Raw genomic sequence first — 25,209 nt, 5'->3', positions numbered from 1 at the left:
GGTTCCCCTGCTCAAGTCATCACATGTCCAGGCCCATCTGAAGTTTGCCAATAACCATCTGGATGATCCAGAGGAGCCATGGGAGAAAGTCATCTGGTCAGATGAGACCAAAGTAGAACTTGTTAGTCTAAACTTCACTCGTCGTGTTTAGAGGAAAAAGGAGGATGAGTTGCATCCCAAGAACACCATTCCTACTGTGAAGCATAGGGGTGGTAACATCATGCTTTGGGGGTGCTTTTCTGTGAAGGGGAAAGGACGGCTGCACTGTATTAAGGAGAGGATGAATGGGGCTATTTATTGTGAGATTTTGAGCAATAACCTCCTTCCCTCAGTCAGAGCATTGAAGATGGGTCGTGGCTGGGTCTTCCAACATGACAACAACCCGAAGCACACAGCCAGGATAACCAAGGAGTGGCTCCGTAAGAAGCATATCAAGGTTCTGGAGTGGCCTAGCCAGTCTCCAGACCTAAATCCAATAGAACATCTTTGGAGGGAGCTGAAACTCCATGTTGCTCAGTGACAGCCCGAAACCTGACAGAGTGGGCCAAAATCTCTGTTGCAGTGTGTGCAAACCTGGTCAAGAACTACAGGAAACGTTTGACCTCTGTAATTGCAAACAAAGGCTTCTGTACCAAATATTAACACTGATTTTCTCAGGTGTTCAAATACTTATGTTCAGCAGTGCAAGAGAAATAAATTCTTTAAAAATCATACAATGTGATTTCCTGAATTTTTTTTTTAATTCTGTCTCTCAGAGTGGGAATGCACCTACAATGTGAATTTCAGACCCCTCCATGATTTCTAAGTGAGAGAACTTGCAAAATCGCAGGGTGTTCAAATACTTCTGTTCCTCACTGTATAACTTTTAATGTGTGGTATTCATGTCTATGCACCCTGAAAGTCCCATTTTCTCTATTGAATATTTGTTCTTTTTGAAAATGTCAATTGCCTTGGTTGCCATGCTGACCCTTAATAAAAAACATAATTGACCTATAATATGTATGCAGATAAAGACTTCCAACTCTCCTCTGCTGTTCCTTATTGGCATACTTGCTTCAGGTTAGTGAAAGTACAGGGACTAGCACATCAGTAAAAAAGCAAAAATCCTCTTTTCTCAGGAGTACAACATGGGAAATCTCCTTAGTTCTGTCTTGACAAGTTTACTTTGAAGAGGTTTCCAATAAAACTCAAACTCAAGACATTATTATAATGATGCAGTAACAGGAAGAGGTTTTTTTTCTTCCCTGTAGGCCCCCATCATACCATTGTTGTTTGTTGTTGTTTGTGGACCACTGAGAACTATGATATCTTACTGGAAAATACCGTACTATAGAGTTACCATGTAAGACTAAAGTTCTAGAAACTACAAAACCAGGGAGTTGTGTGTGTAAGGGTTAGGTAGTTGGGGACAATAAACCATTTTGTGCCCCTAATAAACATTCCATATTTGTTTGCCTTTCCCAAGTGTGAGATTTAATGGTGATGATGATGATGATGATGTTCTCCATTTATTTGTGTCTGACTGTCTGAGGTTCTGTGAGTCTGCCTTTGAACCTTTAAGTGGGGATTTAATATAGGCATATAACTGCTTGGTGCTTTTACTTCCAAATAAGTTGTGTCTTGAAACTTGGAGAAGTCATTTCTGACTCCCCTGAGTTGCTCTAATTATGGATTGTGTCACATGACACAAAGGATACTGATATTTCCCATATGTGAATAATAATCTACAACCAAGACTACAGGTGCGACATTACCCCTTGACACAGCGATTTTATTTTCTAAATATAATAAGCCAGATTAAACAGCACTAAAGATATGGGTTTAGCATATACTGTAGCTTTCATTTTTTAGATGAAAAAAAATCCTTCTGCAGGAAAAACACTTGTTCAGTAACGGTAAACAAATCCATTGCCAATCTCCTTTTCCTATCCATTAAAAAGCTTATGATTATCGTCTAGTCTTACAGATTTATGGCAAATGCTACTATTTTTATTTTGGACGTTTCTTCATCCCTACAGAATGGACAAACAAGTTTTCCTAATCACAATAGGACATGGCTTGTAGGTAAGATATATGTCGAGAGCGTATTCCATTTCTCCAGCTGTCTCACATCCAACTGAGTTTGGCACTCAGCAGTTGCTTCTGATTTGGAAGAGGTTTCACATGGGCTAAAATTCCAGCCATACTAAAAGGACACTAGACTAAGCAGCTGGGAGGACAAGGATAGTAAGACGTGCTTAGCAACGTTGTTTAGTCTAGCAGGTACAGTATCCCCTTATGAAAGCAATGTTTGTTTATGCTTTACATAAACTACGACTTCTACATAATCTCAGTGATAGACTGATAGATATCTAAAAAGATTATACTTATACAGTATGTGAGAGTACAGAGAGTGTGAGAGAGAGAGAGAGGGAGAGAGGGAGAGAGAGAGGGAGAGAGAGAGAGAGAGAGAGAGAAGGAGATTTAAAATAGCTAACAAAATATTCACTATTTTTATAAAATATGATTTTCACTTATAAACATTTGTTGCTTAAATATTTTAATCTCTTTTTATCTTTATAACAGATGTTAATATTAAGTAAAATTGGTAGTAATATTCTTTCACAGTAAATATTTGATATCAACATTGAAAACATGTATAATAAAAAAAAATCTGAAACAATACTTAACATCACCATTTTGTAAACGTTGTTTTCTAAATTATCATGGATTCTTATGGATACTGCCTTTCATCTGGTAATATTGTAGTATGTTAAAAAAAATCATCTTTTAGGAACTATTTACAAAACTGCAGATCAACAGATATGGTGATTTCTTTATATATTATATAATGTATTTAAAGTACTTAGAAAATGTTTTAAAGACTGTTAAGTAAAACTGTAGCTGAACTGCACTGTATTTTAAACAAATGTTTATTTAAACAGCCTCCACCCTACCTTCAAAACTATATCCAAAATCAAGTTTTAGAACAGGCAGACATAAAGTTGTCAGATATTTTAGGTTAATACATGTGCCTATAGGTGTAAGAGAAATGGTAGATATTTCATATGGCCCTTTTTCACAGATATATAGTAAAAAAAAATGCAAGCACAGTAGAATAATAATGAGTAATAAGTAAAAAGGAAAGAAAACCAAACATGTCATTATGTTTGCTAAATTGTAAAAAGAGAAGAAAAAACTTTAAAGCAACAACAAAAACAACATAAAAATAAATAAAAGTAATACAAAATTACTATAATACTCTTTCAAACGTTTCTCTAAAAATGTAGGAATTTAAAATAAATGCAAGAGTGTGTTCAAAACACAGAAACAAATGGGGGGATTGGTTTAATATACTGTATTTTTTTTAATGCCATATTACTTAGTTACTTCAATTTTAAATACAATAACACAATAATCACATAAGTACAATTAGAAATATGTGAATAAAGATGAATACTACATCTATAGTTATGTAAAACACTTTATTGAATGCATAAAATGTAACAATTAAGCAGAAAATCACAGTTTGTTATTTTCAGTTGTGTGTTATTTTTACATGTTGTACTCTATTTACTGCTAATTCCATATACGGTATATGCTGCTCTCTTACAGTGGGGCATACATTGTAATTTAAAAAGAGACAAAAACATTTTCAGTAGCAATGCATAAATTAGGAGTACAAATCTGAAATACTGTATAGCGAAAAAAATATTTAATGGTATTTAAATGCGATAACATCAGTGTTTTCTATTATATGGGGTGCTAAGTTATCTCATTACAAATTAAAAATTCAATGCTTCTGCGTTTACTCTGTTTTACCACAATTTCCTTTGCTTCCCCTTTCTTTACATGCTCTCTATCTGCTCTTTTTTTACCTCTCTAGATCTGCATTTTTCTGTCTCTGTAGCAGAATCTCTACCACACCCAACTGGACCCTCCATTCATGTTTTCTCGATTAGGTTTTATATAAAACACCATCACTTCTTCAAAGCAAATCTGGAATCTCAGTAAACTCTAAATCACCTAGCTTATACTCTCTCTGAATCGTAACAACTTCCTTAATCCATATAACTATATGACCAGCATTTTCAACATAAATGATTCATGAATCATTCTAGCCTTCCCTAACTAAAAAAAAGAGAAATTCTATTTCCAGCTATTTTGTTGTTGGAGTTTTTCCTAGCACCAAGTTTTGACTTGACATACACTTTATGTGAATATAAAAGCAAAGAAAGATCTTTCAGCAGTTGCTCATTAATATTTGGTCATTGTCAAGTCCTATTAAGCAGTCCTTTAATTATGCATCGAGATATGCTATTATGACATATTGGATATACAGAAATTAGTACAATATTAAAGAGGTAGTAAACCGCAACTCGAAAAAAAAAAAAAATTAAAAAATTCCCTGCAAGGTAATATCACAATGTGCAAGTATGCATTGCAAACTAGCACGTTATGAAAGACTTACCTTAAAATGAAGCCCTCCATTGGCGCGCTGTCACTGCTGACAGGGCTTTTATCTTCACCCGGTCTTCCTTGCAGGCTTGAGAGTTCTGGACGCCTAACTGGCCAAGCCACGATGATGTCACTCTCGCGCATGCTTGCGGGATCTCGGGCCATGGCACAGTGCTCTGCAGGAATGGCACAGGTATGCCGTTCCTTCACAGTGCATGTGCCGGCTGTCATAAATATCAATTATCTCCTAAACAGTTCCCGTTTAGGAGATATTCATTTTACCTACAGGTAAGCTTTATTATAGGTTTGCCTGTAGGTGAAACATGCAAAATGGGTTTACTTCCACTTTAAAGTACCATCCTAAATTAATCTACTCAGACAGATGCATAAACATTAACCAAAATATAAACTTTTCAGCTGTAGAACATTGGAAAAATAGAATATCTGTGTCCACTGTGAAATATAGATAATATATTTATTTTATTTAGTTATCAGTTTCAAAGCTTTGCACTAGTTTATTTTTGTATCTTCTTAAATATATAAGTGATATAACAAGAACCAACTGTACATTGAAAACTACAAAAAGTTTTAAACATATCATCTTGCAAACATAACCAACAGTATCAATAAAATAGCAGTTATCTTTAAATATTTTTACATGCTATGCAAAACTGGTAACTGTAAGACAATTTGTTTAAACAAATTCCAAAGTGTTGATCTGAAGCTGAGCTCCTTTGGGATAGTGTATTGTTCATTTATCTCTTCCATGTAAATACATTTGTATAGAAATGAATTTATATTTCTACATAAAAGTTTTTTGGTTGATTAGATAGCACTTTATTGTCTTTGGGATATGCTGTTCTACCTGTCTGAAACACCCTCAGTAAAATGTACAGAAATGTTTAAAAGCTTCCGTAAATGGAAGTCTTAACGGATCAAAAATAATTAGCAATTTCCAGCATTCTGACACAAGATGCATTTCACCACTTTGTACCTCTTATGGAGAGAAGATTTTGCTAGCAATAGCCAGAGTCATCAGCCCTTACAAATGATAACAGGATACTCGATTGATATTCAACACCTGCTCAAACATCATGTATTTTGGACAAAATATTGACTTACAAAGTTTTAATAAAATGCTGACTTTTACAAACCCAAGCCTTACTAAGACTTAATAGAATCCTGACTTTTACAAACCCAAGGCTTACTTGAACTCATAACCTTTTATCAAATTAATTACTTGGTTTGTGTATTAATATTTATTCCATTACTATTTTCTCAGTGTACTAGGTTTTTTGTAACAAAATAAAATTAAAACAGATTTAATTAGTCAAGAATTTTAGATACATTCACTCAGCCTAAATAAGCACATGGACTGGTAGCCCAGTTTCAAGCTATTAAGAACACGGCTTTATAATACAGGTCTATGTTACATAGACATTTTTTTACTTAGGAACATTAGTTAAAATTAAAAAAAAATATATGTTTACCATAGATATTTCTTTTTCTTTTACAATATTTGTATACTGTAATAAAAAGAAAGAAAACATTACATAGAACAGTTTTAATAGACTCTATAATAAGTTACTAGAAAAGCAGATGATAAAAGTTTTTCTTTTTATGTTGCTGTCAAGCTCACAAGTGAAAAGAGATTTTGAAATACAGTATACTGTATAATAATAGTAGTGGATATCCCCTATGGCTGGTGAATAGTGAGCTACATTTTCAACAGCTGGTCTAAGTAATAATACGTCTTCCTCCTCTAGTTCGAGACCTTCGTGACAGAGCTGAACTATTGGAATTGCTTGACTGTGTTGGAGTGGAGGACTGAGAAGATGTGTTTTTGGACAGTTCAAGTTCTTTGAGTTGAATAAGACGCTGGAAAGTGGAAGCAATTTGATTATTTGTTTTCACCAATTCAGCGTTCATAGCAGCAGTTTGCCTTGCCAAGGTAAGCATGCCTTGGGAGAGAGTCAGAATGCTTTTGTGGACTTTGGTCAGTGCACCAGTTACGGAGTCCATCTTTTTCTCTATCCTCTGTAATCCCTGTCTTAAAACATGGCACTGTTGCTTTTGGTTCTGCATAATTTGCCTTTCATGGGCCCGAAATAACTCATGGACTTTATAAATTGGCTCCTGCAGACCTTTTTTATTCTGGTGGACCCTGGATTCATCATGTTGCCTCATGGACATATCTTCTTGTTCAGAGGTCAAGGGATTCTTTACTGTTTCAGTGACAGAAGAGCTTGATTCATTTTGAATTCTAGTGGATTCATTCAATTCCTTTTTCTTTTCTGCAGATAAAGCAAAAGAAAGGACAGTTTTCATTTTTGATCATAAATGATAGCAAGCAAAATTATAAGTGGAATATATGAAAAACAATGCAAATGCAAAAGAAAGTGCAAAACTGAAAGAGTTACAATAAAAATAAGTACACCAACTACAATGACTATACTATATTTATATATTGGTATTTTATTGTGGGATATAAACACAAATTAATCATTGACTATGATTTGTGGCTGAAAGTGATAACCATACACTGTATTGACATATCATGATGTGATACAAATAAAAGACGCATGAATGGTGATTATGACAGTAAATTGATAAACATTGTTCCTTACCATTAAGTGTGGCCAGGTCATGTTCTGCTGTATCCACACTTTCAAATCTGTTCCTCAGCATCACGTCCACCTGCCTCCCAAAGAACGTCAGCTGCATGAATGTTAATGGAATCCCTCCTGTGGCCCCGAAATGCCTTTCCCTCTCTATGTGTATGTCTCTCTCCGGGGGTCTGACTGCATGTGAGTAATTGCTGTTGTTCTTTACGGAGAGATACTTCCAGTGAACTAATCCCCATGTATGGGAAAATATTCCGGTTTCAAAGTCATGTGATCATAGAATCCTGTTGGAGATATTGTTTACAAATGAAGAGCAATAAAGCAGCAACATCTATGTGTTCTGTATGGCTCATATATGAAAAAGCCTCTAAAAGTTAAGAATTATTTGTAACTATGAGATACATTTAGAAACTGTCTCTTACTAGATATTCTTTTCAGTGTCTGATGGAAAAGGATGGGATCCCTAATGGCTGCCCTTCACATTGCAACCTGACTTAAAAAATGGCAGTTGGTAGATGAAAATTGGAATATGATTGTGGGAAATACAGAGTAAGTAAGTCATTTTAATTAGTAAAAGAAAGCTGCAGTGTGAGAATATGGATTCTGCCTGTCAGGGCTTTGTCATCAGCAGAGGTACTCGAAGACCTGGCATTCCTGCCAGTAACTTGCATGGCTGCAGAAATGCACACTGGCGAAAACCTAAGTGCATTGGCGCACGGACGCAAGCCAGAACACGCATGCGCACTGGCACATAGTTATGCATGCATTAGCCCAGTTTGGCGCCAGACAGCCTTTATAAGGAAGCCCATAACGCCCTCAAATTTCTGGCTGATCTCTGGCTCCCCAGTACCTTTGTCCATGTTCCATTGCTACTGTGATCGCCTGTTAGCAATTGGCTTGTTCCTAGACCTGTCTTCTCTACCTGATCTAAAAGTTCCTGATCTGACCCCAGCTTGGCTAACACATATTCTCACCTGCTCTCCTAATCTCACCCCAGCTTGGCTAACGGATATTCTCACCTGCTCTCCTGATCTGACCCCAGCTTGGCTAATGGATATTCTCACTTGCTCTCCTGTGTATGACCCCGGCTATCCTGTTGACTACATCTACTCCAATATCCACCGGCATCTGACCTTGGCTTTGAACGGACTACTCTGTGGTCCTCTGCTACTCTGAAGGCCTGTGTACCTCTTACAGGTGCCACCTGTCTGCAGACACCATTCCAGTGCATCAGCTGTGCTCTTGGGTATACCTCTGACAAGCACTCCTACAGGTGACCCATGCTACTTTGGGCCTGACTCCTTCTGTCCCATGTCCAGGGGAGTCTGGAACTTAGCTTCAAGGGAAGCCCTCTCTCCATTGGCCTCTAATACCAGATACGTGATAATGCCATTGCTGGCCTCTCCTTCCCCAAAAACAAGTTCCTTGGCTAGCATGCTGACTCAAAGGCTTCACATCTTTCCAAGGCACAGACCTATAACAGGTATTTGGATTAGAAATTCTGTCTTGCTAACCTCATATTTGTTTCAGTTCAGTGACTCAAATATTTAAAGCCAAAGACAGCCAGGCAGCTAGCATTCTTAGAATGAGGCCAGCAAAGGCAACCCCATATTTCCCATTCCTTTAAATAAGGAGTATGAAGAAAATAAATATTGCTGGAGGAGGCGAGAAGCTTTCTTCTAAAACATACAGATAGAATTTGGCCAACCGGGGATGGTTTAACACACCTTATATATTTAATGTTGTTAAAACTAGACATGAACAAACCATTTCTTTTCTTTTATATTATACATACAAAGTGATGAACTGTCATCCTGTATGACTTTATCTTCGAGGATAGAAGCCAGACAGCTTATGCGTCCATCAACACAGATTTTGTCCCCCTGCCATTTCCAGATGGGCATTTTGGTAGGCAATAGCAGTTAAATCATCACCAGTGTACTGTGCTTGTACAAACTGAGACACACTCCCTGCTTGATTTATGCCATTTATTTAGCAGTGCAGAAATTCTTAAAAACTTCCAAGGGTTGAAAAGGTCTTGGATACTGGTAAGAGAGTTTGTACCTACTTTAGTTGCCATTAAATGCTATAGCAAAAAAAAAATCTTTCTTCACATGTAAACTTGCAATGTTGCCATATAATGACATTCTCCACAACAAATGCTTGACCATCTCAACATGCAATGAAAAGTGGTTGACAAATTTACCAAAGCAGCAAAGCAGTGGGCTTCTTTAACCCTAGCCAGTGGCAGCAAAAAGGTAACACGTTTGCTAGCAGAAGCAACTTTGGCATAAACAATATAATTTGCCTATTTTACAAAAAAGTTAACAGTCATGCATAAGCACTTTGGGGATGACTTTGACCCCCCCCCTCCTCATTGCAGATGTGTGAGTAGTGACCATGATAGAACCTTGTGGGGAGTGGAGAACCATGAAACTCCAGCCCCAGACTCTGACAGGTTAGCAAGCACAGTTCAACTTGTTCCTGTTTGATTGAAGAGTAACAAACACATATTAAACAGAGATGTTGCTAGTAAGTAGGCACTTTACTAGATCCGTACTATAAAAGCAAAATTTTTCAGGGGTTCATAAAGAGAAGATAAAATAAGACATTTTCAATATACAGTCTTGCTGCAACATTTGTGATGATATTAGCATTTCTTAAAATTATATAAGCCTCTTTAAATAACCATTTTTGTGGCTATTTCTTCATATACAGTGGGGATCGAAAGTTTGGGCACCCCAGCTAAAAATTTGTATTAATGTGAATAAAGAAGCCAAGGAAAGATGGAAAAATCTCCAAAAGGCTTCAAATTACAGATTAGACATTCTTATAATATGTCAACAAAAGTTAGATTTTATTTGCATCATTTACACTTTCAAAATAACAGAAAACAAAAAAATGGTGTCTGCAAAAGTTTGGGCACCCTGCAGAGTTAATATCTTGTACTGCCCCCTTTGGCAAGTATCACAGCTTGTAAACGCTTTTTGTAGCCAGCCGAGAGTCTTTCAATTCTTGTTTGAGGTATCTTTGCCCATTCTTCCTTACAAAAGTCTTCCAGTTCTTTGAGATTTCTGGGCTGTCTGTCACGCACTGCTTTTTTAAGGTCTATCCATAGATTTTCAATTATGTTGAGGTCAGGAGATTGTGAAGGCCATGGCAAAACCTTCAGTTTACGCCTCTTGATGTAATCCCCTGTGGATTTTGAGGTGTGTTTAGGATCATTATCCATTTGTAGAAGCCATCCTGTCTTTAACTTCAGCTTTTTCACAGATGGCATCAAGTTACCATCCAAAATTTGCTGAAATTTTATGGAATCCATTTTTCCTTCTACTCGTGAGATGTTCCCTGTGCCACTGGCTGCAACACAACCCCAAAGCATGATTGATCCAACCCCATGCTTAACAGTTGGACAGAGGTTCTTTTCATTAAATTCTGTGCCCCTACTTCTCCAAACGTACCTTTGCTCATTCCGGCCAAAAAGTTCAATTTTAACCTCATCGGTCCACAGAACTTGTTTCCAAAATGCATCAGGCTTGTCTATATGTTCATTTGCAAAGTTCAAACTATGATTTTTGTGGTGAGGACGTAGAAGAGGTTTTCTTCTGATGACTCTTCCATGAAGACCATATTTGTACAAGTATCTCTTTATAGTGGAATAGTGTACCACAACTCCAGTGTCTGCCAGATCTTTCTGGAGGGATCGTGCAGTCAAACGCGGGTTTTGAATTGTTTTTCTCACAATCCTGCGAGCTGTTCTGTCTGATATTTTTCTTGGTCTTCCAGATATTGCTTTAACTTCCACTGTTCCTGATGACTGCCATTTCTTAATTACATTCCGAACAGAGGATATTGACATCTGAAAATGCTTTGCTATCTTCTTATAGCCTTCTCCAGCTTTGTGAGCATCAACTATTTTCAGTTTCAGTTTTCTAGACAACTGCTTAGAAGAACCCATGGTGCTGATTGTTGGGGCAAGGTCAGATGAGTCTGGGCATTTAAAACCTTTGAGATTGACATCACCTGGTCTTCCCAGATGATGATTGAGAACAATCCATGACACTGGCAGGTCTCAGCTTGGCAAAGGGGGCAGTGCATGCTATAAATTCTGCAGGGTGCCCAAACTTTTGCAGACGCCATTTTTTTGTTTTCTGTTCTTTTGAAAGTGTAAATGATGGAAATAAAATCTAACTTTTGTTGACATATTATAAGAATGTCTAATCTGTAATTTGATGTCTTTTGGAGATTTTTTCCATCTTTCCTTGGCTTCTTTATGCACATTAATACAAATTTTTAGCTGGGGTGCCCAAACTTTCGATCCCCACTGTAAATGATTAGACTGACACCCACCTCTATTGCCAAAAGTAAATGCTAATGGTTCCCTCTAGTGTAATGGAGCGTTCCAATAACCATTGGCAATAATTTGGTATTACCTTTCAATCCTCAAAAAAAATTGTAATAACACAACCTACTGTTAAAGCAGTATTAAATCCAAAACATAAAAATGTAATATATTGCAGCTTACAAATTCTTAGCTGTAGTGGATGCATGTTTAGTTTCTTATTAGGTTTTTTCTTTCTTTTTTTTTCACCTGTTTATCCGGTTAGTAAGGCTGTTACAGTTCTACTTCCTTTAACAGACCAAGCTGTCCAGCAAAAGTGTTAGAATGTTGAGACAAACCATTTAACACTGACAGGGGTTCTTACAATTATCAGTTTTTATTCATTTATGTAAAAGCGTTATCCGAAAATGGGAAAGACTCTGTTGCAGAAGTTCCTCTTTAATTTGTTAGGTTGACCTAAATCTGCTAGTCAGGGGCGGACTGACCATTTGGAAACGCAGGCAGTGCCCGAGGGCCCGGGGTCAGTAGGGGGCCCCATGAGATGCCCCTGGTACCTTTTTCATAGACTTTTTTGAGTTTGGGCAAGGACGCAGGGGCCCCCTGATCCCCTATTGCCCGGGGGCCCCATGAGTTGTCAGTCCGCCCCTGCTGCTAGTATATCTGACAGTGGGGGAGATTTACTAGAACTGGAGCACTCAGAATCTGGTGCAGTTCTGTATGGTACCCAATCAGCTTCTAACATCAGCTTGTTCAATTAAGCTTTGACAATAAAATCTGGAGCTGATTGGTTTCTATGCAGAGATTTTTTACTCTTCGATTTTAGTAGATTTCCCCCACTATCCTCTCTCAGATTGTCAATGCTGGTGTTCAAAAGTATCTTCATTGATCCTCCATCCAAAGCGGAGACACCCCAAGACAGGAAGCGTGTTGCTGGCCAAATCACCAGGTGAAAATAGAGAAAAAGAAGCCTTGAAAAAGAAAACTAATGCAGCCACCACCTTTAAGGATTGGTAAGCTGCATTATATTACATTTTCAAGTACAACACCTTGAAAATAAAACAGGCTAAAAGTAATTGTACTGTAGCAATGCACACACACTCTCATTTACAGTATAATGCGCTTCAAAGCACCGATGTAGGTATATTTATAGGGCATGTAAGAGGTGATATATGTAGGAGTTTACTGTTGCTGAAACAATTGTTAGGAATCAACAGATTATGAATTGTGGGAGCACATCCTGTTTTAAATAAAATAGGTAAAATTATGAAACAATATAACTTGAAGTTGATCACCAGATAAACATAAAAATATGCCATTGAAATAATAAAGTCTTTTACTGTCAAAAGATTTGTATTTTTGTTCATTCAGTTATGATAATTACACAACCCTATCAACATAGCCAGCCTGGTGAACTGCCTTTTCTCTGCTGCAGTTAAGCAACATATCTCCTTCCTTTCCTCAGTCTCTGATTGGACAAGGAAAGGACAACAATCAATGAACAAGGTAATCTCTCTACTCTTTCCTCAGCACACCTAACTGGATCCAAGTACTGCCCTAGCTTCTCCCAGTCTAATTGCTACTGTACATGGATTACAGGAGTGAAAAATATAATTTTTATACATCTTGCCCTTAATATACATATTGTTATTCTTATTGTTATTATACATATTGTTATTATTACACAGGCTTTATATAGAGTCACCAGTTTTGCAGCACTTTACAATTTAAAAGGGAGACAGTACAGTTGCAATACAGTTAAATACAGAAGGATTAAGAGGACTATGCTCTTGGAGGTTATAATCTAACAGAGATTGGTGGGTGGTACAAAAGGCAATAGTTGAGGGAGATGGGCTGATGGAGCTGGTGAAACCCTTTTTAGGTGGAAGCAGGGTAGGCTCTGAACAGATGAGCTTTTAGGGATTTGGGGATTAGGCCTAAAGACAGATTGGGTAGGAGACAACTGGACAGACTGGGATAAGGAGTTCCAGAGGATGGGAGAGGTTCTGGAGAAGTCCGGAGTTGAGCATGGGAGGAGGTGATGGGGGAGCTAGAGAGCATGATGTTTTGGGAGGAGCAGAGTGGACGATTTGGGCGATATGTCAAGATGGTTGGTGTAGCAAGGGGCAGTGTATAAATGTGCCTATTTATAAATGTAATAATAAATGTATGTAAGAGTGTATTATGTATTAACAAATACATACTTAACCTCATTTACTGGTGCTTTTTAATAGCTGCCTAAAGTTTGACTTTAAGTACAAAATATATTATATTAACATTAATCACACACAACCAAGTGACTTTCTAATATGTTTTGCATTTTTTAGACATTAACTCCTGTATTAGGCATCCTTAAAGACTTGTACTGAGTTAAGTATCAGTTAGGTTAAAAGTAGACATTTAGGTAAAAGAAAAAAAACATTTTTCATGACCAGAGATCCAAAACAAAACTGTGAACAAGAATGTTTTATTTATTTACTTTAACCACTTGCCCTCCTGAGGATTTACCCCCCTTCCTGACCAGGCCATTTTTTGCGTTACGGAGCTGTGTTACTTTAACTGACAATTGCGCGGTCACGCAACACTGCACCCAAATTAACTTTACGTCCTTTTTTCCCATGTATTGAGACCAACAATTTTGAGAAAAAAAAACAATATTTTTGACTTTTTGCTATTAAACAAGTCCAGTAAAAAAATTAAAATAATCACATTTCAGCATAAATTTAGGCCAAAATGTATTCTGCTACATGTCTTTGCTAAAAAAAAGCCCAATACCTGTAAATTAATTGGTTTAAGTGAAAGTTATAGCGTTCACAAATGGCGGTATAGATACTGGAATTTTTGTTTCTTAATAGTAATGGCGGCGATTAGGAACTTATAGTGGGACTGCAGGACTGCGGTGGGCATTCGGACACTGGGAAAAACTGACTTGGTGTCACTGACATCCCCAGTGACACCCATACAGTGCTAAAGAAAAGCACTGACACTGTACTACTTGCACTGGGCAGGAAGGGGTTAACATGAGGGGCGATCAAAGGGTTAACTGTGTGCTACTTTACATTGGGTTCTGTCCATGTGCTTCACTGTAAGCACACTGCTTTGCATGGCTTCCAAAGCAGTGTGCACGAGCTGACAGGGAGGAGAACTGTTTTGTTTACAAACAGTGCTCGTCTCCGTTGGAGAAGCTTGGCAATTACTGTGCACCGGCAGGTACTTATTGCCCTAGACCCTTGGTGGCATGGGTAGGGTGCGCACACGTTCTGCACGTGCCCTGTACACAGAATAGCAAAATCATATATATATATATATATATATATATATATATATACACATGATTTTGTTCACCCATGCCGCCCTGTAGCAGTATATCTGCTATAGGGCGGTCGGGAAGCACTTAAAATATACATACTATGTAGTGATCTAATAAGTACACACGACTCTACAAGGCATGCATTATAATCAGTACACAATGCAACAGCCAACATAAATCACAATACAATGTGTACACCATTATGGAACAAGTCATCTCTATCAAAACTGCATACTTATGGCCAATACCTCCCCTTCAATGTGAAACATTTTTATTTTGAAGGGGGGGGGGCATTTTGTTTTTTGATCATGGCTTGAAAAATCTGATTGCAGAGGATAACTCCACTTCTGTGGGAAAAAAATATTCTAAATAAAAAATGATATAGCATATACAATTGCGTCACGAGCCATATTGTAATATAACTTTACTGAAAAATTACCTTTCCTTTTCAATCTGCAGCACTGTAATTTTCTGCAAAATGTAATGCAATATGGCAGTCTGGAGGTGGTGTTCTGTACACAGATAGTGCATGGAACGTCCCCCAGAAATGGAATTTCCTGCTTGTGTAATTGGCTTACTGATATTCCCAGAAGTCTGCAAGATACAAATCAAATTTTGGGCATCCTCACGTACTCTGCAACAAACATTTTGGTTTTTGGTTTAGGTTAATCAGTCTAAAGGGATTCAAACCCTGCCACTTTCCTCATTAGAACTCTGCAAGTGCATCAGTAAAAAGGCCACTCACTTTTACATTCATTTTCAAATGGACACAGACAAACTCACAGCTATTTCTTCTGAATAACAAAAGGTAAGAATCTGCAACAAAGTCTGTTGAAACCCCTGCAATGTACATATATCACCCAAAAGGGATTGTTTTTTTTTTCTCAACAAAAGTAGAGTTACTCTTTAGCTTTATACTTAGGGGTTGATTTAGAAATAATTTGCATAGTCATTCACGTACATGAACATTGGTTCTGTGCGAATGGAGCAAAAAGCTTATGTGAAGAGGCTGTAAACTGGGGGGGGGTCATTTACTAAAGGCAAGTAGGCTATTCAGTTTGCAGAAGAAGTTCCATTTTGCAAGGAAATTTTCCTAAGAACTTTTTTTGCATATGAGTAGGTATTTTTTTGCAAAGCCAAATTTCCCTCCTTTCTCTAAGTTCTGGGGTAAATTCCCTTGTAAAGTGAACAGTCTATTTGCCATTAGCAAATCAACCTCACACCTTCACCTTTAGTTTCTAAGGTAAGCAAATATTTTATTTGCTCAGTGAACAGCCTCTACCTCTAGTAAATCAGTCCCAGAGTGCTCTTCTATATGGCTGAGACCAGCAGTTCAGCTCAAATGCCAGGCCTCCTATTCCAGCTAGTTGCCTGCCTCTGTACCTAGCAGGAATTCCATATGCTGTGCTATCCACAGGGTAATTATTTTTATCACATACATATAATTATATATAATTATGGATAATTAAAGAGGCTCTTTTATATATCTTCAAATCCCTTCTGGTGCTCACAAATAACCACACATGGGGTTTGCTAACTGGTCTAAGCTTGTCAGTGTTACTTATGATAACATTTGTGGTCTTATTTTTGAAAGTGATATTAAAGCCATGGAACCTTAACAACAACTGTGAAATCATCATCATGAAAACATGAGCACCATTGAAGTGGTTGTAAAGGCTGAAGGGTCTCTGTAAAAAGGTAAAATACCTTCTATTGTCAGCTCCATTCCCCCCAGATACTTTCCTGAGCCTGATCTCGATCCAGTTCTGTGCCCAAGAGCAGCGACGCTGATCTCTTCCTCTTCATTGGACAGGAGCCATTGGCTCTTGCTGCTGTCAATCAAATCCAGTGATAAGGGAGCGGGGGTGAGGCCGAGCCACACTGTGTCAATGGAAACACACAGCACAGCTCAAGATTGGGACCGCACGTGTGCCACCATAGGAAGCAGCTTCATACAGTGGCTCATGGAGAAGAGGGGGAGCCCATAGTGCAGGCATGGGACCCCAGAAGAGGTGGATTCAGGCTGCTCTGTGCAAAACCTTTGCACAGAACAGGTAAGTATGACAGGTAAGTATGTTTGTTATTAAAAAAAAATCACTTTAGTATAAAATTAAAGGAGAAGTACAGCCAAAGCTCTCTTGGCTGTACTTCTCTTGTGGATCACAGGAGTACAGTTCATTCTGCACTTCTGTAACCTGTTTTCATCTGACAATGGGCTGAAGCCCGCTGTTGGCTGACATCACTCAGCCAGTCCAAATTGAGGAAACATCCCAAGTTTAAAGTCAGGATCCACCCCAGAGTTTGGAGCGGCACCTGCCTCAGCCTCTCAGAGATCTGCTGAGAGTCTGAGCCAGCAATTCCCTCCCCCTTCCACAGCCCAGCACTCCAGTGACTGCAGGGGGGGGGGAGCAGACAGTAGTGACTGACTCTGCCCAGAGCGGCTGCGAGAAGTCAACGATCAGCAGTCATGTGTTCTCACCCTTAGAGCTGACGGGGGACAGATGCAATATCGGACTGATGCTGCATCCAACTAGCTAAGTTTAATTTAACCCTTTGGCGCAGGCATTCCAGAAGCCAGGAGGCGGGGCGAGGTTTTAGGGTCATGTGACCACCGTGATTCGCTGTCACAGCGGTCACATGGTCAGGAAAGGTCCCAATCAAAAGAGGAGATTGGGACCTTTCCATGAGTACCGAACACATGTGCTGGGAGCGCTCAGGGGGCATGCTCTCAGCACATATGTTTTTTTTTAGTAGAACGCAAATGTGCGGCCGTTCGGCGTCTAGGCCCAGACGCTGGGAGTCTGCACATTTGTGTTCAGCCGGAGCTAAGAGGTTAAAGGAAAAAAAAGCAATCCCACACTTCTCTTTTAAAGAAAAGAACAAGGTAATCAGGCAATGTGGGTTAAGGGCGTATCTGCTTTTCTCAAACCCTTTAAACACATTGCCTGGGTTACTGCATGTGATCCAGAAGTCTGCGATACTGGTCTGTAGAGTCTCCCAGGTACTAGGATGCCACCACCTGATACTGTACATATAGGAGACTCCCTTGGACAGCCACAGGAGGAGTGCTCCAGCTGCTTGCTTTACCACACAGACAACAGTGAACTGTCTCAGAGCCGATTCACACATGCATTTTGAACCTCATCCAATGTACATTACATGTGAAAGAACATTGCTTTCGATTGTGCCTATTCACATATGTCCGGTGCAACAGGAGAACAGATTCAGAGCAAATTGAAAAAGAGTCCTGTCAGGTCTCCGAGCAGTGCGATCCAGCTCAGGTGCAAATTCAGGCCCATTAACTTCTATGGGAATGCTTCTGAATCACACATGTTAGGTGCGATGACCTGTCATGTCAGTTGTGAACAGGATAAAATACTGACCTGATCCTGTTGTAAACCTGACCTGAAATGCTGAACAACTACTTTGTCAATTAGCTGTGAAAACTGAGTTTCAATTTACACCGCACTTGTGTGAATCCACATCTAAATAGGAACCAAACCCATTGATTTAACAGTTTAAAAACACAGCTAGGGCTCCATTTTTTTCATCAGTTCAGTCACATTTTTTCAAAGAAAAAATGGATCAGTTTACCATCAGTTTATATCAGTTTTCATCATTTACATCAGTTTTTATATCAGCTTTTTATTAGTTTATATCAGTTTTTATATCAGTTTTTCATTAGTTTACATCAGTTTTATATCAGTTTTTCATTAGTTTATATCAATTTTTATATCAGTTTTTCATTAGTTTACATCAGTTTTATATCAGTTTTTCATTACTTTATATTAGTTTTTATATCAGTTTTTCATTAGTTTACATCAGTTTTTATATCAGCTTTTTATTAGTTTACATCCGTTTTTATATCAGCTTTTCATTAGTTTACATCAGTTTTTATATCAGTTTTTCATCAGTTTCTACATCAGTTTTGTACATCCACTATCAATGCAAAAACAGACCATCTGTCCATTTACATCCATTTTTTCATCCGTTTCGGAACAAAAATAGAGCGTTGATCTGCTAAAAAAAAAAACGTATTGTTGATAGATGCGGATGTAAACGGATGGTCATCCGTTTACATCTATTTTTCCATAGAGATGTATTGATGTCTGTTTTTCATCCATCAATGGATGGATGAAAAATGGACAAACAGAATGCTTGTGTGAAAGGGTCCTTACATTCCTGGCACAAGCTGGGAATGTAACTGTCACATCTGTTTGTGCTCTCTACCAGACTATCGAACCATCAAATGGCTGGTGTCATAACTGATCACATGTGTAACATCATGGCAGCTGAACATCAAACTAAGGCTAAGATGGCAGCATCCTTGGCTGAAAATGATAGGAGGGTTTATTTCCACTTTAATGTACCATCTCCACTCCCTGTAGGCTACTGACAGATTCGCTGTTCCGCTTTACATGTGAATGGACTTTATGGATGGACCCTTCTCTTGAAACTATTTTTTTTAACCACTTGCACTCCAGAGGATTTACCCCCTTTCCTGACCAGGTAATTTTTTGCGTTACAGCGCTGTGTTACTTTAACTGACAATTGCGCGGTCATGCAATGCTGCACCCAAATTAAATTTACGTTCTTTTTTCCCATGAATTGAGCTTTCTTTCGGTGGTATTTTATCGCCTGTGCATTTTTTATTTTTTGTGCTATAAAAAAAAGTCCAAGAATTTTGAGAAAAAAAACTATATTTTTGACTTTTTGTTATTAAACATGTCCAGTAAAAAAATTAAAAATCAAATTATGTCATAAATTTAGGCCAAAATGTATTCTGCTACATGTCTTTGCTAGAAAAAATCCCAATACGTGTAAATTAATTGGTTTACGTGAAAGTTATAGCGTTTACAAATGGCGGTATAGATACTGGAATTTTTTTTGTACTAGTAATGGCGGCGATCAGTGACTAATAGCTGGACTGCGGCGGACATTCTGACACTGGGGGGAACTGACTTGGTGTCACTAACATCCCCAGTAACACCAATACAGCTCTGCATAGAACCCATAGAAATCAGCCTCCAGGTTTTTTTTGTCAAAGCTTAATTGAACAAGCTGCAGTTAAAAGCTGATTGGTTACTATAAACAGCTGCATCAGATTTTGCACTCTCCAGTTTTAGTAAATCCACCCCAGTGGTTAATTACTAAGGCAAATAAGCTGTTCACATTGCAACGGAAGTTGCACTTTTCAAGGAAAAGTTCCACTTTGCAAAGATTACCCATTTGTGTAATCTAATAATTAAAAAAATAGCATTTTTGCTTACACATAATTGGATGATGAAAGTCAGCAGAGCTTCAAGCTCTGGTGGAAATTCCCTTGCAAAGTAGACAGCCTTATTCACCTTTACTAAATTAACCCCACAGAGTTTTCATTGAATCCTGGGCACACACAGAAGCAAAATGTCACATTTTCTGCACATGCACTTGCAATAGTGTTAAGAGACTGCTCCAGGTTGGCCGACACTTGTCTGTACTATCACAAGGTTCAAATCCAGCTTGTCAATGAGATACATAGCTAAAATTGTGGATGGTTGCACTGACATTAAACTTTTAAAATATCCTTTTATTTGTTCAATACCAAAAAACAGGTACACTAGGGAAGACAGATGTCACTAATGCATTTCGTGCTAAAAGGGCTTAGCCATGGTGCAGACCCTTTGACCACTCATTTCAGCACATGCACCTTGCAGTCAGAGGCAGGAAGACGCCTGTATCTACAAGTAAGGTCTGCAGGGTTTTTGAAACTATAATGAATTGCGGTAGGACCATTTTAAATACTAGTATTCTTAGGATGCTTTTCAACATATCAAGTACGAAATGTGGAAAAAAAACCCTTTTTCATAAAATCTAGTTAATGAGATGAACAGATTTTGCATTTAGTTCTGTGATTACATTAAATTAAGAAGTACCTTTTTTATATTTGCATTTTGTTTTAATAAAATACTTTTTTTATTTTTGTTAATCAGCTTAAAATAATTTATTCTGTGTCTTGATTGCACTTTTCTGCCATACATATGGCAGTGACATTTGAAACCCCCATTCCAGCTCACCATATGTAATACAGAGTAAATAAACCAAGCAGTTAGAACAATCTTTCAAGCTTCGAGCATGTGGACGAGGATGGTACATTACAAGACTGTGCTAAATTATTTGCCGCGGTAAACATACACATAATTAACAACTGCACTGAACAGATGCAAATTATTGGTGGTCGGATTAAAATGTTTCTTTTTTTCCATTAAAAAGCACATATTTCAAATAGCTGAGAGCAAGTATGATGTTACAGTTGAATCATGGCATCAATAGCTCAAAATGTTCTCAGGTCATCTAGGGTGTCAGGACATTTATAAAGATTTTGCTGTAAGACACTTTCCATCAATCTCTCTTGGCTGGACTCAACAAGCACCGTGTAAATCCATTTGGAAGAAGAATTTTATCATAAGAAAAGTCATTTTCATTCATCATTTTACCTGCATAATCCTAGTAAGTAAATTGAGATTGGGGAAAATGGAGAACTATCTTTTCCTGCTGATAGAGTGATACAGCTCATCAAATTAAACATGAACAAACTATGATCCTACATTTAAACTGCCATTACTCCAAACAGACCTCTTTAATTCTTACCACACGAACAACAAATATACATCTTTTTTAGAAATAATCAGGGTGTTTAGTGTACGTAGACCCTTACAATGTCCTTCTCTTATTTATGTCCCTTATGGAACTCACCTCTTTACTGGTAGAATCACCACTTTACAGGTGGAATACCACTTTACTGGTAGAATCATCGCGTTACTGGTAGAACCATCATTTTATTGGTGGAATCACTACTGGTAGGATCACCACTTTACTGGTATAATCATTATTTTACTGGTAGAATCACCACTTTTACTGGTAGAATCCTGATTTTACTGGTGGAAACACCACTTCACTGGTAGAATCATGACTTTACTAATGGAATCATCACTTTACTAGTAGAATCACCAGTTTACTGGTAGAATCACTACTTTACTGGTGGGTGGAATCGCTACTTTACTGGTAAAATCATTACTTTACTGGCAGAATCATCACTTTATTGGTAGAGTCACCACTTTTCTGGTAGAATCACTTACTTTACTGGTGGAATCACCACTTTGGTGGTAGAATCACCACTTTTCTCGTAGTATCACTACTTTACAGGTGGAATCACCACTTTAGTGGTAGAATCACCACTTTTCTGGTAGAATCGCTACTTTACTGGTGGAATTGCCACTTTAGGGGTAGAATCACCACTTTACTGGTAGAATTTCCACTTTACAGGTGGAATCATCACTTTACTAATAGAATCACCACTGGTAGAATCACCATTTTACTGGTAGAATCATAATTTTACTGGTAGAATCATCACTTTATTGGTAGAGTCACCACTTTTCTGGTAGAATCACTTACTTTACTGGTGGAATCACCACTTTAGTGGTAGAATCACCACTTTTCTCGTAGTATCACTGCTTTACAGGTGGAATCACCACTTTAGTGGTAGAATCACCACTTTTCTGGTAGAATCGCTACTTTACTGGTGGAATTGCCACTTTAGGGGTAGAATCACCACTTTACTGGTATAATCATCATTTTACTGGTAGAATCTCCAATTTACTTGTAGAATCATCATTTTACAAGCGGAATCACCACTTCACTGGTAGAATCACTACTTTACGGGTGGAATAATCATTTTACTGGTAGAATCATCACTTTACTGGTGGAATCACCACTTTACTGGTAGAATCACCACTTTAATGGTGGAGTCACTGCTTTACTGGTAGAATCACTGCTTTACTGGTGGAGTCAACACGTTACTGGTAGAAAAAACATTTTAAAGGTATAACTCACCACTTTACTTGTAGAATCACCACTTTACAGGTGGAATCATCCCTTTACTGGTAGAATCACCACGTTACTGATATAAACATTTTTACTGGTGGAATCACCACTGGTAGAATCATCACTTTACTGGTGTAATCATCATTTTCCTGGTAGAATCACCATTTTACATGTAGAATCATCATTTTACTGGTAGAATCATGACTTTACTGATATAATCACCACTTTACTGGTGGAATCATCACTTTGCTGGTAGAATCACTTCTTTGTCCACTCACATTACCAAATGCAGGAATTAAAGCTTCCAGGCTACCATCCCACTGCCACAGAAATCTCTCCCCCCACCCCCTCTAAATAATCACTGGCATTAAAAAAAACTCTCTTCATTTTTACTCACCTAAATCCATGGCCACATAATGTTCAAGTCTTTTCTTTGGGCTTCCTTGTTTTGACCAGAGATGAAGTTTAGAACCTAGCATCAATATATTTTTAATGTTAAGCGCATTCATGCTAAATATTATATAACTGTAACACTTCAACATTTTTATTACATCTCACATAAATCAAAGTATTCCCCTTGAAAATGCCCTAATTTGCTTATCTTCAAAAAGAGTTGTCTTCATTCAGGCATGATCCAGGGTCAGCACTCACTTCTTAGGATGAGATCCTGGCTCAGAGATGCACAAAATCAGAGCACAAAGATGCCCTGTAAATATTGATGCCTGTGCAGTTCTTAGCTATATTCACAAACATCTCACCTTGTGAATTTCTGTAAAGTTGGGAGAGAGAAGATAAGGAAAATGCTTCCTACTAACTGCAGCAGACTGAGGGCATCATCTCACCCTAGGCAAAGTCACTGGAACTCTGTGGGGTAGATTACTAATGCAAAATAGACTGTGCACCTTGCAAGTGCAGTTGCATTCATTTTCCCCAAAGCTTATAAAATGTGGTAGAGCTCTACTGATTTCCACCATCCAATTAGATGCAAGCAACAATGTTGTTTTTTTTAATTGTCCTTGAAGCTTTATCATATTACATGTTCTAAGGAAAATGAGTGTAACTGCACCTGCAAAGTGCACAGTCTATTTGTTTTTAGTAAATCCACCGCAATGATTGCTTCTTAATGATAAAAGATTCCGTTCTTTTAAACTGTACTGTTGCTGTATATTGTGACATATTGTGAATTTATTACAGCAGGTTTATAAACTTACTCAGGTATAATTTGAAAGCAGGCAAAAACACCAATCTATTCAGCATGTTTAGATTAAGAAATTTGCAATGTACAGATACATTGAGGGAAATTTATTAAGCCTGGAGCCGCCAGAAATTGGAGCAGCTGTACCTTTCATTTTCAAAGTTTAGTTGAACAAGCTGAAGTTTGAAGCTGATTGGTTGTCATGCACAGCTGCTCCAGTTTCTGGCTGCACCCCACTTAGAAAATCCCCCATAATTGTCAATATGTTGAATGTAGAGATCAACACAGCTCTGCCATTAGACAGCCAATAGAAAGGTATTGTATTGCCTGGAATTCTTCTCTAGGGTTCTGATCAGAATGTGAGATTGGCAGTATAGGGTTTGAGTTTTTTATTCTTACATATGTGTTCTTTTACAGTTCTTGTAACAAGTTCTGCAAAATATCTTTGCAAAGGTCTGCTGTAATGGACCGTGAATAAGTGGAATTGGGTGTGGACCTATGTGCACGCTGTGCATTAAAACCAGCACAGATGTGAGAGCCGAGAGTTTACTATACTTTTTTTTCATGTATATGAAATATTCTTCAAAACTAGCCTGGACACCCCTATGTGATCGTGTAAATCATCTGGAACAAGTCTCAATGTGCATAGAGATATTTTTCTGCTTATGAAATGTAATTCACTTCTCAATAAAAATGTATATAAAATTTTCCCCTGAAACCTTATGATCTATACTAGTAGGAGCGCTTTACTAAATAGCCTTGTTTAAGAAATGTATTTAAAGAAAAACTCTAGTTTGGTGTATAGATCTGTCACGGTGGAGGACTATATGCAGAGCTTCCAATGGCAGTACAGTCCACCAATCAAGAGCCTAAAGAGCATAAAGAGATCACTGTCTGTAACCTGAGCAGCAGAAGAGTTTTGTGACTTCTCCTAGCAGCTACAGCACACTCTTAATCAACATTTTAAGAAGGAAAAACAATAAATGTAAACACATAAATGTCGACATTTGCTGCAGTCCCCTACTCCACAACCCTTTCAACATCAGGTTAAAGTAGAATTCAAAGTTACCACCAAACTAGTCTTAAAAATGCTCCCTCCCCCTCCATACACTTATGCTGGCTAACCAATGTAAGAAAGATATATACTTACCTATTTTCAGGCTACGCCAGTCTGGTCACATGATCTAGCTCCCCTGTGTCATCCAGTGGCAGCTGCTGAGGAGAGGAGGGAGTGCTGAAAATGGATGGACTATAGAAGCCTATGGGTGACATCAACACTCCCAGGCTTTCTTAGCCATTGTCCAGCTTTTCCTCCTCTCCCCTGAAGCAGCCACTGAATGACACGGGATCATGTGACCAGAAGAGTGGCCCACACAGATTAGTCAGTGTAGGTGTTAGGAGCGGGGAGGGAGCTAAGACTAGTTAGGTGGTAGCTTGGAAT

General features: G+C 38.1%; 2 protein-coding genes across 3 annotated transcripts in view; both read right to left on the bottom strand.

The window, feature by feature from the left end:
- EPHA3 (EPH receptor A3) overlaps positions 1-25,209 on the bottom strand; it is a 544,240-nt gene that overhangs the window by 230,106 nt on the left and 288,925 nt on the right. The window lies entirely within an intron of this gene.
- LOC149457893 (uncharacterized) lies at positions 3,446-7,328 on the bottom strand. The gene is made up of 2 exons (XM_089682931.1): positions 7,065-7,328; positions 3,446-6,731 (listed from the first exon to the last, which is right to left on the bottom strand). The coding sequence occupies exons 1-2, from the start codon at positions 7,159-7,161 to the stop codon at positions 6,175-6,177; spliced, it is 654 nt and encodes a 217-aa protein (XP_089539057.1). The 5' UTR covers positions 7,162-7,328; the 3' UTR covers positions 3,446-6,174.

Source organism: Staurois parvus, unplaced genomic scaffold (genome assembly GCF_062004578.1).
Source record: "Staurois parvus isolate SC_StPar_1 unplaced genomic scaffold, SC_StPar_1.0 ptg000299l, whole genome shotgun sequence".
NCBI lineage: Eukaryota > Metazoa > Chordata > Amphibia > Anura > Ranidae > Staurois > Staurois parvus.
Note: the sequence above shows the minus strand (reverse complement) of the source record. Positions and strands in the feature narration are given on the sequence as shown.